Source organism: Periplaneta americana, chromosome 8 (assembly GCF_040183065.1).
Source record: "Periplaneta americana isolate PAMFEO1 chromosome 8, P.americana_PAMFEO1_priV1, whole genome shotgun sequence".
Classification (NCBI taxonomy): domain Eukaryota; kingdom Metazoa; phylum Arthropoda; class Insecta; order Blattodea; family Blattidae; genus Periplaneta; species Periplaneta americana.
Window position 1 is genome coordinate 68,032,615 of NC_091124.1, and position 17,267 is coordinate 68,049,881.

The following is a 17,267-nucleotide window of genomic DNA, read 5'->3' on the forward strand; positions in this document are numbered from 1 at the left end:
ACTTGATGTAAACACTGACCGAAGTAGTTAGAGTGGAAGGGAAGAAAGAGTTCTTTACTTTTCATTTTTCTTTTGGGTAGGTATACTGTGCTCCAACCACGAGAAAGTCTCTGCCGGATGAGACGAAGGGGGGTAATGCTGTGAATGAATATTGATGTCATAAGGTCACACACGTGGGTACTCTTATCTCTATTGGCTAGCTCTCACAGCACAAATCATAACATTGATACAGACATATTGATACTACCCTAGTTACAAAAGTAGATCACAGTTAATCTCCTGGTCTTTTAATCTCTTCATACAGGAAATAACATATGCAGGAGAGCACATGGTTTTTAAACTGGCGTTATAACGGTAATATTATTTATCTACTTCGTTCCAATAGATGAGGCAATAGTAAGCACATTCCTTTTACAGTTGATCTCCTGGTTGGAGAACAGTATGAATTATTTCATAATTTACTGCAAAGACGTCGCAACACAACAATGCCTCATATAATGGGAGAAGGTTCATAAAAGTTATCTGTATTACTGATAAAATAAAGTTTGTTCGTTTCTTATATGGCAACACATAACAAATATGGTGGTAACTGAAGGTATGCGCTTACTTACCAGAATGGTTTTGTTTAGCACATTCGGATTTTTATTCTTTGCACTATTTTAAATTGAGATCATCTACTTGGCTGTATCACGTCTGTCGGCATGACCAAATCGCGTCCAGAATTCTGGCCAGAAAAAATCTAGATGGATTTCTATATGAGTCAGGATCGAAATAAAGCCATGACAATATATTGATTGCAAGGCCTCCAGTCGTAGTAATAGTGAAGGCATAAATCAAATGGAAGACTCGAAGCTTATCATCTTTATAAACAAACTTAATTAAAAATACATCCTCCTTAGACTTACTCAGTTTATTTTCAGGTTTAATCCGTATCACTACAAGGAAGTAATGCACTTGCTGTAGCAGTAAATAACACTATTAGATGATCAATTCGGAAATGTAAACTAATAAGTGATACTATAATAAAAATCTGAATGCGATGAATGAATCCATTCTGATAAGTGAGCATGTATCTTAATATGTCGATTAATTGTAAAAATAAACTATTTTGTTGAGAGAATCTGAAGGATCGGAACAGAACTCCGCCAGACACTCTAGGGTGGAAAGCGTGGAAAGTAGGGATTTAGGATGGAGTGACACCTAATGGAGAGGAATGGAACTGAAGCTGAACTTCCTTCTGTCTCCCTTCCTCTCTCCCCCTCTCATTTCACATCCTTTTTTTTTTCATTATTTCTTTGCTTATGCTGGGATTCGATACATCGAAGTTGCATATCGAACTCACGTTATGGGTAACGAATAATGCTTTAGACCGCTCAGCTACAAGAGCTGATGCAGAAACAGGGAAAATGAATCTACTTACAGTACGATTATTAAGTCCTGACAGTCGCCGGAGACCATTTAGTTACGCCAAGAGGTGTTTGGGTTATTCACTTGCTTGCCTTTGGAGCGATCGGATGTCATGCGTGCGGTAGAGCGGTATGTTTCCAGTACAATTAAGCTGTACTACATTCCCTTACCGACCACTCGCCCTTATCTCTACTCCGGAACTCTCCCCACTCTTATTACTTCGCCTCTTTCGCGTCGCTGAGCTGTCAGGACTAAATAATCGGTCTGTACGTTGTGAAAGCTGTGGTGACTGTTATTTTAACATGTGTCAAATGTGCATGCAAATGTAATTTTACCATGTGAGAGCACATAATAGCGAGTCAGTGACAGTGTAATTATACCAAGTGTTCTTTTATGCCAAGTTAGTTAATTTAGAATTTTGGTGGGAGGGGGGAGGTTGTTGTAGGTGGTGTGTTCTTATATGAAGTATCGAATGGGCATGCTAATGAATAAGAAACAGTAATTTTACCCATGTGAGTGTTCTGTTACGAGGTACTGAATGCACATACTAGGGAGTGATCTGCTGGGATGAGGGGTAGAGAGATAGCAGACAGTAGAGGGAGAGAGAGAGAGCAGCTGCCATGTGAGGAGAAGTGGTGGGAATGGGGATGACTTTCCCTACTGCGGATTCTGTTCCTTCAGATCAAGCCATTTTGTTTAATGTGTGTCATAAATTTTTTATTTGAAGTACTCCGTATTGCGAACAGAGGCATATAAATACGAAAAATACATTTGCAATCAGTAAGCTGCAACTTAAGTTGTAATATAGTTAGTTGAACACGTTTTCGGAGTAATATAAAGAGCAGGCCTTTACAATGGATGGATTATAAATCTCCTTTTTGGTACCACCTGACAGCATTTTTTTTGTCTAAAACAAACCAAGTACTCATTTTGATTTATTTTCAGTTCTATATCTAGAATCTGCTGGAAATGGCAATATAAAAAAATTCTTCTTGTTCTTAACAATTTAATTTCCACATAAGTATCATAAATAAATGACTTGCTTTTTAACGTGTACTGTACTCTCTCGGCACAATCACACTCAAAATCTGACTTTTAGCAACTGAACAACTTGTTGCACAAAAATATGAAACATTATTCACGTAAATTTTAAGCACATGTTACATAATACATTTTCCTTACAAGTATGTTATATATAAATGTTTCATTATCTGAAGATATGCGACATGATTCACAGACAAAATGAGGAAATCAGGTCACTGGCATGGCTCAGTCCGTTAAGGTGCTTGCCTACTGGTCTGAAGTTACGCTCAGGCGCGGGTTCGATTTCCACTTGGGCTGATTACCTGGTTGGGTTTTTTCGAGGTTTTCCCCAACCGTAAGGTGAATGCCAGGTAATCTATGGCGAATTCTCGGCCTCATCTCGCCAAATACCATCTCGCTATCACCAATCTCAATCAATTCAATTTAGGGCATTTCAAAACCTAAGTGGTTTTAGCCTCATTCACGATATATCGCCATTCACCAATCTCGACGCTAAATAACCTCGTAGTTGATACAGCGTCGTTAAATAACCAATTAAAAATAATAAAAAAAAAAAAGGAATGAGAAAATCTCTTTTGAGACCTACTTGCAGATCATTGAATACTTTAAAAATGGTACTGCATATAATGGAAAGTAAATGTAAAGTGCATAGAGGTAATGGCGCAGAGCTGTCATGCTCTTGCACCGAGCATTAGTAGGAAATTAGAGATCAGCATAATGTTCCAACTGTCTGCCCTAGAAAATAATTACCAGTATGTACAGGAACAAATTAAATTAAGGGAAAACTTCACAATACTAAATTATTATATTTAATGTAAATAAACTTCGAACAGATTCATAAATATCTTACAAAGACTTTCATATTTCTTGGCGTATATATTTATAACATAGTAAGTTGTATGTATAGAAATAATATCCAAGTGAAAGATATTGGAATATGACAAGATGACTGCATCTTATATCTTGGCTGGTATGAAATGCTGGTAGTAATTGCGTGTATAGTCTAACATTAATTCTTGCATGCATTCAGGTAATTCTCCGACGCAGACACCAGGTGACCCACTGTATCTTGTAAAAGATGGTACCACTGTCTCAGGTGGTAAAACAGTATTGTCTTCAATAACACAGCAGTCCTTCAGTACACATCTCCGGCCCTTCAAAGAAGAAACTACAGGTAAGATTATGCAATTTCACATACAATCAAGTTACCTGATTTAATCTTTATTTATTTATAGCTCCTTTAACTCCTATGTCATATCACGGTTTGTCTGTAGTTTTATTATTGGGAATGCTTGTTGTTTTTGAATTATCTATTATTTCGTGGTAATTGGGATCTAACCCGGCATTCGTCTTTATTTAGCTCAAAATAAGTTATATTCAATTGAGGAAAAACACGAAAAAATCTTCACCAGATTGGCCTGCGCTGGAGATAGAATCAGGACCTCCCAAAAGCAAGTCCAGTGCATTACCACTGAGCCATCTTGCTTGGTACCTGAGATCTTATATTATAAATAGCTTCTAAAAATCTCGAGTTGAAACTCAGTTTCTATAAAAAATTATACAGGGATTTCACACGAAAGAAATGCTAAAAAAATATGAACTACTTCGTATAAGGCAAGAAAAAACAATTTCGAAAAGTTGTGGCTAACTTGCATTTGAATAGTTCTTATTTTAGGGGGACAAAGTTGCTCGCGTCCATAGCATACCTAAAGCTATACGTGTCCCCTGGGTGGTACTAAATGAGCAACAGTGACTGGTAAATGTCAATTAAAAAAAAAAAAAAAATGTTCTTTTCAGAACAAATTAGGATATTCCATTGGAATGCAGGAAGGAAGACTATCATCACCAAAAATAACGGAACTATAGTCCTGATGCTGTTATTTCCGGCGTGACTCCGCCTCTTTGCTTACGTCTTAGATAGTGAAGGCTCTATAAAGTCTAGGTAGGTAGTATCGTTCGTCATTTTTGTTCTTACGTTGCCGAGCTACCATACGAGGAATCTATTTGCCACACCGTTAAACATTATCATGTTGTAGCTTCTATGATAATAAATCAAACGTAATGTAATTCAGCAAATAATTGAGCGGTAAATAACGTCTTCATGTGCTTTCTGCGAACGCCAACGAAAGAGCTAAAATGGCGGGCGATTATATTAAGTATTTATCGAGCCTTAAGAAATGAATCAGCGAATCACAAGACGCACACATTTAAATGTAGCCAACCTGCAACGCGATTGGCTGCCGGAAATTAGAGCGATGGGACTATAATACAGACCATAAAAAAAAGATAGTTCTTATTTTATCAGACCATTGAGAAGTACTTAACAAAGTTGATTCTTCACACCTTTCCTCATCAGCTAGCCTATACACCAGTGGTTCCCAAAGTGGGGGCCACGACCCTCTGCATGTCAATAACTGAGAGGGGCGAGATAATTTACAAAATAAAACAAAAAACACCTTATTAACACACATTTGTTTTGTATTTAAAATATAAACAAAGTTTAACATAAAAATAAAAAAAAGTTTCAGTGAGTTATAAGGTAAAAAATAATGTGATGAATATACTTTTTTCACACAGTAGCTTCTCACATTTGGAAAAAAAAACACACACACAGAGCTATTTTCAAGTCCAAGAGATTTTTCGCGTTTGTGTTGATGACAGTTAATTCTTCTCAAAATATGACATAGGCCTACATTATTAAGAAACTGGAAAAAAATACAATAATTATTAACTTTTTAACATCTTAATGCAGTATTTTTTTCCCCCCTAAAATTTACCTCAATTGACTGATGCTGTTAAAAAAAAACAGAAAAAAAGGATTCAGATACAAGGTTGCAAATGTTACCAACAAAAATTCAAGAGCTTCTTTTGCAAGCTTTTCTTTTCATTACAAAAGTGGTCTATGCTCTGTGAGAAAGAAATTCAATTTCAACATTCCATCAGTAGGTATAGATTTCAATGAGTTTTCCCCTCATATTTTTTTCCTTAATTTCAGCCAGCTGAATGCAAACGCCTAGAAAGGGATTCAGTATCCATCTGTGACTGTCGTAATTGCTTTGAATCTCTTCCAGACAACACTCAAAGAGCTGTTGTGTAAAATCGTACTTTGGTTGGTATGCACTGGTTTTGAGTAACATTATAGTGGTTTGCAATTTTACAGGAATTTATTTTTCGAATGGATTTCTTAGGAGCAAGTAGTCCAAAATAACTGACAATTTTGTAAAATAATCACGTCATTTTATTACATCATGTATAAATTATTAATGTACAGTATCTGTAATTTTATATGTAAGTTTTATGTGCAACAAAACAATTATATAGAATGTATACACAATCACAATGTCTTAATAAATCTCCTCTGTCAATGTTACTAGGCGTACATGTTATTTACTTTTATGATTTGTAACGAGAAAGTGACCCTTGTTTAAAATGTAAAGTATTTGAATAGGTAAATCATATCGTAATGAAATTCAAACAGTAGACGATTGTTGAAAGCGCTGAATTCATTTAATTTATTGCAATAAAATTTTCATTAAAATAATTAAATGTTTGTACTTACTATTACGCAGTTTTTTCCGATGTGGACATATGAACCAACAACAGCTGCATTTACCACAGAACGTTCACCAACAAAAACATGATCACCCATGTGTAAAGGAAAAAATGCCACTCTGAAAAAAAAAAAAAAAACTATTAGGCGTAATATGAGCACAGCAAATCTGTGCAAATTGCGTCCTGCACCTGTCGTGTGCTATATTGGTAACAAGTGTGGCAAAGCTACAATAGTGCTTTAGGATATACAAGTAGAATCACCTTATACTTTAATGTTCTTACCCTTTGCTGAACTTCTTAAAGGGAGGCCTAATAACAGCATGCTTGCTGATTATACAATATCTACCAGCACGAACATTGGCAAGATCTCCACGTATAATAGCATCAGATTGTACTATTACTTTGCCACTTAGAACTATGTTTTGTGATCCGCATAAGACTGTTTGACGGCTCACCTTGTTGCCAGATGCCTGCAAAAGAAAGGGAGCCAAAAAATGAGTGTTAGGTTTTTTAACGAGGTTTTGTAAATAGGCTATCTAGTAATGATGGAACATCATTTCGTAGCACGTTTTGAAATCACTCAGATAATATATAAAATAGAAGAGCACCTTACAAACACGATGTGAACACACACTTGATACATGAAACATACGTAATTGTCACAATATGTTACACATGGGTGTATCATAACCTCACTTCGCTTCTACTAGGCTTCAGAGTACTCGAATTGTCTGCTTCACATTGATCATATAGACGTATGCTTATCTTATTGAATATCATTCCACGCGAGGCAGCCGTAAAATTAAAGATAATCTTTACTGTACGTCGAGGTTTGTGACACAGAGTGGATATGATGATGTGTTCAGTAACTGACGGCCAATGTTCACGACAGCTGGTGATTTCATACGTGCTATGAAGTGGTGTAGCCGTATTAAACCTTCACCCTGATTTTTATTAATTAAAATTTACATAGTTCATATTTGAATGTACAGGCCTATTTGACAGCTTGCAAAAATATATTTACTTAAAAGTAAAAAAAAAGGCACGAAGCTATAATTTCAGAAATTACAATAAATACTACCGTTTCAACATATTCTGCTTTATTGTAATAAATATCTTGGGGTTCCATTGTAAAAACTCGCGAAATTTATGTTTCTATAATATCCAATCATTTACGGTACACCTTACGAGCCATTAATACATTTGCTACAAGTACGCAACTTCACACTCAATTTTTTTTGAATACGTTTCAAAGCATGATACGAGCTCTCTTGGTTACAAGTGGTTACAGTTGTTTCCGATTACAACTATAAACAAGTTTATTATTACTTGAGGCAAATTTTACAACAATTTTGTATTGTACACATGTTATAATATTTTCTAATGCATTTTAGATTTGAAGATGATAGTATAAAGCCAATTTATTTGATAGTTAACTTGGGACTGCATTTGAGCACTGTAGCGTCTCATCGATAATTGGCGGAGTGCTGCCTTGTTGCAAGCAGTCTGCTACTGTAGTGACATCGGGCATTCGCAGCCATGGCGGACGAGGAAACGAACGTTAGCGACGATGGGTCGGGAGATATGAATACTGTCTTTGGCCTGAGGCTTCGAGGTAGAAAGGGAGCTTTAAAAAAGAAAAATGTGTACAACGTAAAGGATCACAAATTCATCCCGCGTTTCTTCAAGCAACCAACATTTTGCAGCCACTGCAAAGACTTCATATGGTAAGTGACAATGATACGAAATTTCAAATTCCCGCAAATACTACCCAAATAGTTCCAGAACAAGTCGGTGGGGGTTTCATATGTGGTATTGTAGGTAATGATTTGTGGTTGTCAAAAAAGTTCTTGCATTCTGTATGAGAGATTTACACGAATTTGAATGTGACTTTTAATCTTCTTCAAAAGAAATTATATCAAACTTCAAGCTTGTCACAACCACGTGACGACTTTATTTGCTTCGCAGCGGTGCGGTTTATTTAAGAACTGCGAGAATGTGTAAAAATGATCAAATGTCACTATATTTCTTTCATCACTGGTCCCTCAAATTTAGTACATTTTGCTAAATACGTGTACCATACTGATACTGATGAATAGGCCTATAATCTCTAATGTGAAATTGTTAGGTAGACATTCGATAAAATTTCAAAGTATTATTTTTTAATTAGTAGATACATAAAGTAATTTAGTTTTTGATGGAGTATATTTATGGTTTGTGATACTAAATGATTTGTTGGCTATTTTCTATGCTATAGTATTGACTGACTTCTTTGCAGTAGCTGTTTAATGTCTTGTAATTGTTAGTCGTGTAGAGGAAAGACTGTGTTAAATGCTTACCGATGTTGCCAGTAACTAACTGGTGTCTATGTGTATTTTCTATGCTATGTTCAACTTACATAAAATAATAGCTGTTATTATTTTTTTCACTGTGAAACGAGTGTTGAAACTAGACAGTTCTTGTGCTTTTTGAGTGTTTTGAGCACCACGCCTCCTGAGGTGGGCGCGTCCTATAGTTGGGGGACAGTTTGCCTTTATGGTTGCCTTAATGGTCTTCCTGCACTCCCCTCTCAGTTGCTTTATAATATGTGAATATGCTTGCTTCCGCAGTACATGGATAATTTTAAAGTAACCGTTATCATATAATAACGATTTTACTCTCAGCAATGGGTTAAAACCTAAAGAAACTCTTGTTAAAGTATTCTGTAAGGGATATATTATCCTTGAGAACGATTCATTTTGAGTAATGTTGCAATATGAAAGGGAGACTATGTAAACAACTTACTGTAGGCGGCGACAGGAAAGTATAGGTTACTTATCTTCAACAGGAAGTTTTCCAATTAGCCTAACCTTACCAGCCACTGCCTTGCAACGAGAGGCAATATATTACACTTACTGAAACAGCTATATTACAAAAGTAAATATCGATACAATATCAGCGAAAAATGAGGCAAAATGTTTTCAAAGTTGGCAATATTACGGCATTTTCCCTCATATTTCCTGAAGTAAGGAATAAACTAAATATAAGAACAAATGTAAAACCCGGGGACAAAAAAGCATATTAAAATAGGGTAATAAAACCGATCTTTATGAACGTAAAATTTTAATATGACGTAATTCTTTAGCTGGTAATCACATTTTATTTGCAGTAAGATTTAGTAAGTTCTATTCACTGCGTGTAGTGCAAATTAAGAGCCTATTAGTAAGTTCACTAATTTTTCAGAAGGCGTTTAGCATGGAAGAAGTAAGATACTGGTGGCGAATCTCGATTTGCTAATTGTTTAATTAATACAGAGCGTTCAGTTTAAAAACGGACCCGCTACAGACAGTTACAGCAATATGTTAAAAATGAGTCCCTCAATTTCAATGCATTTGTCCACAGCAATTTTTTACGACGTATACATATGACGTAGGAATTTATTACTAATTACGAACAAAATGTAGGCCTACATAGGACTAAAGTTTATTATGTACTCTTTCAGTGTGCGATCCTCTTTTAATTGAACTCATTGTATAAAGCGACTTTTGGAAATGTTCACTTATCTCTGTAGGACCTGAGATTTCGTCATCTGGAACCCGCCTGATTTTTTTTTTCTCTTGTACGGAGGAGGGACCCGAAGGCTTGCACTGCAGCCTGAGGCTTATTGTGCTTCCTCGTCTGTGAATGATTGGGTAGCCGAACGGCTGCGCTCTTGTACAAGTATTGCACGGCGCACCATGAACTTAACCCGGTATGATGACGACGATTATATGTGAATTAATGATGGCGAAATGAGTCCGAGGTCCGACACAGAAAGTTACCCAGCAATTCTGCTTCATTAGTTGAGGGAAAACCCCGGAAAAAACCCAACCAGGATTTGAACCCAGGCCCGCTCGGGTAAGATGCGCTGTCACTCCACAGCGGTGGACAACTCGCCTGTGGAATAATTTAGTTGATGCCTCTTCCCAGTGTAGTAGTGATATTAATGAATAATAACATGAGGTTGATTATTTTTCGTATTGGACTCCAGAATTTCTCTGGTAAATAACGAATTACAGGCAGTACATTGATTAAAGAAGCCGTCAGCGCTGGATTATAGTCCTGTGGACCCGGATTCTATCGCCAGCATACCCCCGATTTATAACTTGTGTTGGGCAAATCCGTGGTCCAAGTAACACGGGTTTTCTCCGGGAACTCTGGTTCCCTTGTGACATCGTAACAAATTCTTCACCACAATCTCATCTCATCGCGGGTGTAGCGTAAACCAGCCTCATTTGACGCACTCTGAGCAACGACTCTGTCGGTAATAGTAATATGCGTTCTAAGAGCGGTATGTTGAAGTTTTCATGTTCGAGGAAAAGTTTGAAAAAGCGAAACGTAGTTGAGCTTTTTTAATTCCCGAGAATTGAAAGAAAACATACCGCTCGTGTATCGTACATTATTTTGTGCGAAGATCGTTTATTATATACCTGAAAGAGGAATTTCTAATTAGTTGCAATGAAATCTCCATCTTGGTTTCTGTTCAATGACGGCAAATTTGCAAATCAAAAATATCTATCTTCAACATTGTTGCTTTAAAATGTTTTCTGTATTTACTGTACTCCAGCAGGCCGTGATATACGTCTGTCTTTTTTTCCCCCAGTCTATAAATGCGAACTTAAAAGAAACGGTAAGGTTATGTAATGAGAGTTTACTTAATTTTTGCAAATATTTAAAAACAATAATTAGCAGTGCAATTTAAGTGAAATTGCAGTGGTAAGTTTCCAATTTATAATTATTACTATATTGAACGTCTCTAAAAATAATATGTTACTCGTAAAAGCCTAAAGCAGTAAAATCAATATGTCACTTAAGCGGTAAGAAGAGGGAAATTGTTGTGTGTGTTAGGTTGGGAATACTGAATGTGGAATTTTAGACTTTCCGCGGATTGGTTTTGTGCGGAAACCAAGCAAATATGCACGATCTCGCACAAAATTAGTATAGCTACACAACTGGCTTCATAATATAGGTGAATGACGAACAGTCAAGCAACCACCCACCATTAGTAAGAAAAAATTGGTTAGAGAGATCTATCGTTGTAGTTTATTTTCTCATTGTGAACAGTGAAGACGGTACTGCTGTAGGCCTATTGTAAAAATATATTTTGAAATTTTAATGATAAGCATATTTAAGCATCCTGATCAGCGATAAAATGATGAGATGCAGTCTCTTTGTCAGTTTAAGCATGTTTCTCTTATACTATTACAGTAGGTGTATTTCATTCGCTTTCAGTATTTACGTATTCGTCAGAAGATTGAATCTAAGAATTTATACGCAGTATAGAAACTGTACAACCTCCAAAGGATATTAACTATGTGTTAGGAAACACTGAGTTGAAATGAAAATAAAATATCCATGACAATAGTTGACTTTTACAAATTTAGTATAGTAGGCCTACATTTTCGGGATGAAAATACAAATTGTAAACTACAGACGTATAAGTTGAATTATATATATATATATATATATATATATATATATATATATATATATATATATATATATAAAAAATATGAAAATTAGTTTGTATTTTGAACAAAAAAGAATGACTGTAGCTCATATGTGCTTCTGAAAACTGCTTTTATGATTTACACGCCTAGAATATATATACCGAAAAAAATTAAAAGTTAAACATATTGGGTAATTTGCTATGAGTGCTACTTGTGTATAATGAAATTGACAACGTTTCCGAGCGATCTATGAGACCCGGAGATATACATTATTGTTAGGTAATATTTTTTTACGTGTAAAAATTTTAATTGTAATGTTATTTAAAAGTTTTTTTTTTTTTCATTACCTATAGTTTTTGTAGAATTATTCGATGTATGTAGATTAGATTACCTTGTTTCTTGTAATGCAGGATGTTATTTGATTTTGGTTTCGTTGCTGTTACGTGGTTGATAAACTTTTAAATAATTTATGGGTGTTAAGGAGGCGAAGCTCAATTAATAATATGTATATCTAATATCAAATAAAAATATTTACCATTTATTGAAATAATATTTTGTTTTCTTACCTTATACAATCTATCTGCTATAGCTGCGGGATTTCAAACCTTCTTTCCTGTATCCTGAATGAAAAGCTGCTGTGTTGCAAACGTGGTAGAAATATCTCAGAAGCTTTAGAATTGCCTCTAATCTTCGATAATGAAGATACAGTACGCCTATTTCAAATGTAGTCTATATAAATCATCTGAGTTACTTCTACTACCTTTTGTTTTCACTCACTTCTTTAAAGATTTCCACAAACATTTTAATGTCCTGCGCGCTGCAAGTATCCAATTGAATTCTAATATTTAGTTTAAGACTAAGACTTGTGTTGTGTAATAAATGACAATAGATGACGCTGCGATTACATGATTGGACGTCATCTACTCGTATTGTTAAATTTCAAAAGATACGATACATTAGTTACGTTTAGTCAGTTTCTTTTTCATTGATATATTACGAGCAAACATTCTGATGGGGGCAGATAAAAAAAAGTTAAATTATTTTCTTTCACCATGTTAATAATGTCAAAAGAAGTGCTTATACAAATTTTGGCCACTCGACCGCAATTAAGAGGGCAGCAAAAATAAATTCGCCAGGGGCCGTTAACAGAAAGAAAACATTATTTCTCTAGAAAAATTTATTGGAACAGAAAAGCAATTGTCGAGCTATTTTTCAACATATTCCCCATCGGAATTGAGGCATTTGTTATATCGTGGGATCGACAGAGACGTGCAGACGGCTGTCAAAAACTAGTTCGATCTCAGGCGGCAGACTTCTACGACACAAGGATACAAAAATTGATTCCATGGCATGACAAATGTCTCAATTCCAGTGGGGGATATGTTGACAAATACCTTAACAATTGCTGTATATGTTTCAATAGATCTTTCCATGCAATTGTGCTTTTTTTCTGTAACGGTCCCAGGGATAATCACTTTCTGAACGGCCTCGTAATTGCGGTCGAGTGGCCAAAATTTGTATATGCTCTTCTGTTGACATTATTAACATGGTAGAAGAAAAAAAATAATTTTTTTTCTGCCCCCATCAGAATGTTTTCTTGTTAGCTGATTGGATAGAGCACTGGCCTAGTAACTGAAATATTCTCGGATCGAATACTCGTATATTCACAGTAAACTAATAAAGAAGGAAGTGCGTTTCTTTCATTCAATTATTCATTCATTGTGTTCTGCCCAAGGACAGGTCTTTCACTGCAAACCCAGCATTCTCCAATCTTTCCTATTTTCTGTCTTTTAATTGTACTCATTTCACTATCACTTATTCACATCCCATTATCTTAATCACTGTAGCCCGGGTTAAGTTGACTGTGCAACGTGCTGTATGTGTATAAGAACGCGACCGTTCGGCGACAATTATCATTCACAGAATAGGAATGGTAAGCACAATAAGCCTCAGGCTGCGGTACAAAACCTTCGGGCCCCCCTTCCTCCGAGAAAATGTGTATAATCTGTACTAATAATAAATCTGTAGCCGAAATTTTTCTGGTAATTTTCGATTTTCCAAAAATAATTGGTCCTAACATATATAATTAACCACCCTGAAACCGAAAATCGCATTTTTGATATTTTTGTTTGTATGTCTGTCTGTATGTTTGTTACCTTTTCACGCGATAATGGCTGAACCGATTTATATGAAAATTGGAATATAAATTAAGTTCGTTGTAACTTAGATTTTAGGCTATACGGCATTCAAAATACTTTATTTAAAAGGGGGGTTATAAGGGGGCCTGAATTAAATAAATCGAAATATCTCGCTTATTATTGATTTTTGTGAAAAATGTTACATAACAAAAGTTTCTTTAAAAATGATTTCCGATAAGTTTTATTCTTTACAAAATGTTGATAGGACTGATATTTAATGAGATAAATGAGTTTTAAAATTAAAATAACGCCATCTAAGACGGTGCAATGAAATAACAAATGACTTCATCTATAAGTGGCCTTGGACAACAACAATCGAAAAAGGGGCCTTGGACAGCAACAATCGAAAGCTGTTAAACTTAGCCTACAGACAATGTTTCTGTGTTTGTATGAAGTGATATCGGAAGCTAAATTAACCGATTTGTATAATTAATTATTATTTCACCATTGGAAAGTGTAGTTTGTCTAGATGGACATAGACTACTGCTATAATGTTATTACAGTAACTTCTTAGTAAATCGAGGACAGGTAAGATTAAAATAACTTCCTATGCACAGAAAATTTGAAAGGCTTTTTTGTACATTCGTTTTCTGTATTTCTTAAAATAATATTTATGTACACACTCATTTCAATCTCAGAGAATTAACGAACAACGAGAGTGTATTGATTTAGTATGCAGTAATAGTACGTTAGCTTAGCAATCCATTATTTTATAATTCAAATTTTAACTATGCTCACTCGAATCGTGTTACAATACATAAAATAGACTATATGCAATAAATGCAATGCAAAAAAAAAAATCGGGTAATGAGCCAAGCAGATTATGTTGCGCTGTTGTAAAAGTTGTTGCTTCTGAGATTCAAGAGCCCCCATAACAAATTAAAAACTTTCTTATAGGAGTACATCCGTTATCAACGCACTTTTTATATAATATAATATAATATAATATAATATAATATAATATAATATAATATAATATAATATAATATAATATAATATAATATAATATAATATAATATAATATAATATAATATAATATATACTAATAATAAATATGTAGCCGAAAATTTTCTGGCAATTTTCACTTTTCCAAAAATAATTGGTGTTAACATGTATAATTATTCATCCTGAGACCGAAAATCGCTTTTTTGACATTTTTGTTTGTATGTCTATCTGTCTGGATGTTTGTTACCTTTTCACGCGATAATGGCTGAACGGATTTCGATGAAAATTGAAATATAAATTAAGTTCGTTGTAATTTAGATTTTAGGCTATATGGCATTCAAAATACTTCATTTAACGGGGCCTGAATTAAATCGAAATATCTCGCTTATTATTGCTTTTTTGTGAAAAATGTTACATAAGAAAAGTTTCTTTAAAAATGATCTCCGATAAGTTCTATTCTATGCAAAATTTGGTAGGTCTGATAGACTTTTAAAATAACAATACAATACGTTTTCACCGCCGCCTCAGATTGTAGCGTTGTTGTTCCTGCAGTAATTCCCATGTGCAAAATATAAAATTTTTGAGTAGGAAGAAAAAACACATTTATTCATTCCATGGCAATGGTACATAGGAGATCGTGAATTTTTACATTTTCGAAAGAAAGAAATATAATTACATATCACTGTTTATGCTGCATTACTATTTAAGTTATTTGAAGGTTTCAGAACCATAGTGGGCCAAGCGCCATTTACTGAAGACGTAGAAAACAAGGGTTAAAATTAAGTTATTACCATAATTCAGTGGAACCATATAGCAAGTAATATAAAGTTTACACATTAAAACTAAATGATATGTCAATCTTAATTAAACTATAGTTGCGTGTAATAACAAATAAGAAACATGTTAAAGGTATTGTCATTGCACCAAATGAGTGCTCTCTGGACCAAATTGATCGCAATTTAATTATTTAAATACAATTTCAATTAAGTAACATATTAAACGATTTATCCTTCTAACAAACGCGAATGTTCCCTGGATCAAACGTCCTATGTTAATTATGTAATTACTTTATATTTATTTCTAACAGGTGCAGCGGAGCGCACGGGTACGGTTAGTGTAGAATAAATATGTAGACCAAGTTGAGAATTAAATATTTTCTCCAAGGGGGCATTACATATTTAATTGTCTATAAAAATACTGCCAATAATAATAATAATAATAATAATAATAATAATAATAATAATAATAATGTTGGCCGACTAGTTTTATTGTCACGCTCAACTCACATTGAAAGAAGATATAATATAAAATAAGGAAACTATAAATCAGACACTTAAAAGGATAAATGTTGTCCCTGGTAGGGACAAATAATAATTAATACATTTTCAGCAGGGGACACCAAATTCTTCCTGGAATCTCTCCCGTCAATTTGCAGACACAAGGAACACTAGAGAAGAGGTCGTAGGTGAGGAAAGAAGAGGGGTAAGAGAAAGGGAGAAATGAGACATGAATAGAAAAGAGTGAAAGAGAAAGTTGATAGTTTCGACATGGCGTAATAAATTTTCTCATAAAACTTAGCACTCGTGAAAAATTACCAACATATTGTAAAATATATACAATAATTATAAATTTATTTAACGTTTCTCAGTCATATGATTTATCATTTGTTGCAAATTAATATTTGCTAATACATCTTACTAAAGAAAATATATGAACGTTTTCGCCTATACGGCATCATCAGATATTCAAATGATAAGACGATATCTAAAACGTAAGACCAATATAGTTCACTGTGATAAATATAACAATAAATTACAATAATTAAAATTATGAGTTACATGTAATGGGAGTCTAATATCGTTGTAAGAAATGTGTTCAATTTGACTGATTTGTGTATGGTTTTTGTTGACTTGCCGAAAATGTATTATGTAAAAAATAATAGCACTATTAATATATAAAATTGATAAAATATGAAAAAGTTTGTACTTATGTATATGTGATACAGTTGACGTGAATTTTATGCAACTATTGCTGATGTTGTAATTAATAATTACAATGTTGTAATAATGTATGTTTTGTATGCAGTACAATTTGTTTTGTTGGAATCTTGTATGTATGATTGTTTATCAGATGATTCTTGACTTGTATTATGTACGTGTGAGATGAGTGCAGTGTTCATTCATATCGATACGTTTTAAAGTACTGTATGCCAATTTGATGTTGGTCGTTTTGGATTCGTAATCAGGGTGTACATGCGATGAACTTATGTGAATGTCGAGCCATGTTACTATTTGAAGAGATGAAAAATTTGACCTAATTATATTATGTGTATCTGTGCATTGAAGCGTGTGGTGATGTGTTCTCGTTGTGGCTTTTCTGTGTACGGAAAGTCAGCAAAAGCCATATACAAATCAGTCAAATTGAACACATTTCTTACAACGATATTAGACTCTCATCACATACAACTGACGATTTTAATTATTTTAATTTGTTATGCTTATCACAGTGAACTATATTGGACTTACGTTTTAGATATCGTTATAACATTTGAATATCTGATGATGCCATATAGGCGAAAACATTCATATATTTTCTTTAGTAATAGGCCTATTATGGACGTTAGGAAAAGTCCACACATACTCGGATCCATTGT

The 17,267-nt window shown here is 34.4% G+C and overlaps 2 protein-coding genes across 15 annotated transcripts in view; one reads left to right on the top strand and one right to left on the bottom strand.

Moving 5' to 3' along the window:
• Positions 1-3,237: 3,237 nt before the first annotated feature.
• On the bottom strand, positions 3,238-7,268 carry DCTN5-p25 (Dynactin 5, p25 subunit). Of its 2 annotated transcripts, none has more exons than XM_069833057.1 (4): positions 7,085-7,268; positions 6,286-6,473; positions 6,011-6,122; positions 3,238-3,605 (listed from the first exon to the last, which is right to left on the bottom strand). In XM_069833057.1, the coding sequence occupies exons 1-4, from the start codon at positions 7,130-7,132 to the stop codon at positions 3,408-3,410; spliced, it is 546 nt and encodes a 181-aa protein (XP_069689158.1). In that variant the 5' UTR covers positions 7,133-7,268; the 3' UTR covers positions 3,238-3,407. The 2 variants fall into 2 exon arrangements, with proteins under 2 accessions (XP_069689158.1, XP_069689159.1); XM_069833058.1 differs by lacking the exon at positions 7,085-7,268 and adding an exon at positions 6,612-6,998.
• Positions 7,269-7,491: 223 nt separating this feature from the next.
• The window catches only part of Pkc53E (Protein C kinase 53E), a 1,131,865-nt gene continuing 1,122,089 nt past the window's right edge, over positions 7,492-17,267 (top strand). For 6 of the 13 annotated variants that reach the window (XM_069833068.1, XM_069833066.1, XM_069833064.1 and 3 more), the window contains exon 1: positions 7,493-7,730. In XM_069833068.1, coding sequence (XP_069689169.1) covers positions 7,543-7,730 — 188 coding nt within the window. In that variant the 5' untranslated portion in view covers positions 7,493-7,542. Of the gene's footprint in view, positions 7,731-17,267 lie in introns of all 13 variants that reach the window. The other 7 variants (XM_069833060.1, XM_069833059.1, XM_069833063.1 and 4 more) reach the window with 2 other exon arrangements.

Excerpts from the sequence above, each read along its gene's own strand:
- DCTN5-p25 (XM_069833057.1), bottom strand. The coding sequence starts at position 7,132 with ATGGAACCCCAAGATATTTATTACAATAAAGCAGAATATGTTGAAACG. Across the intron at positions 6,474-7,084 it reads AAGCAGAATATGTTGAAACG|GCATCTGGCAACAAGGTGAG; the intron begins GTAGTATTTATT and ends TTTCTTTTGCAG. Across the intron at positions 3,606-6,010 it reads TCGGAAAAAACTGCGTAATA|GGCCGGAGATGTGTACTGAA; the intron begins GTAAGTACAAAC and ends TCTTCTTTGAAG.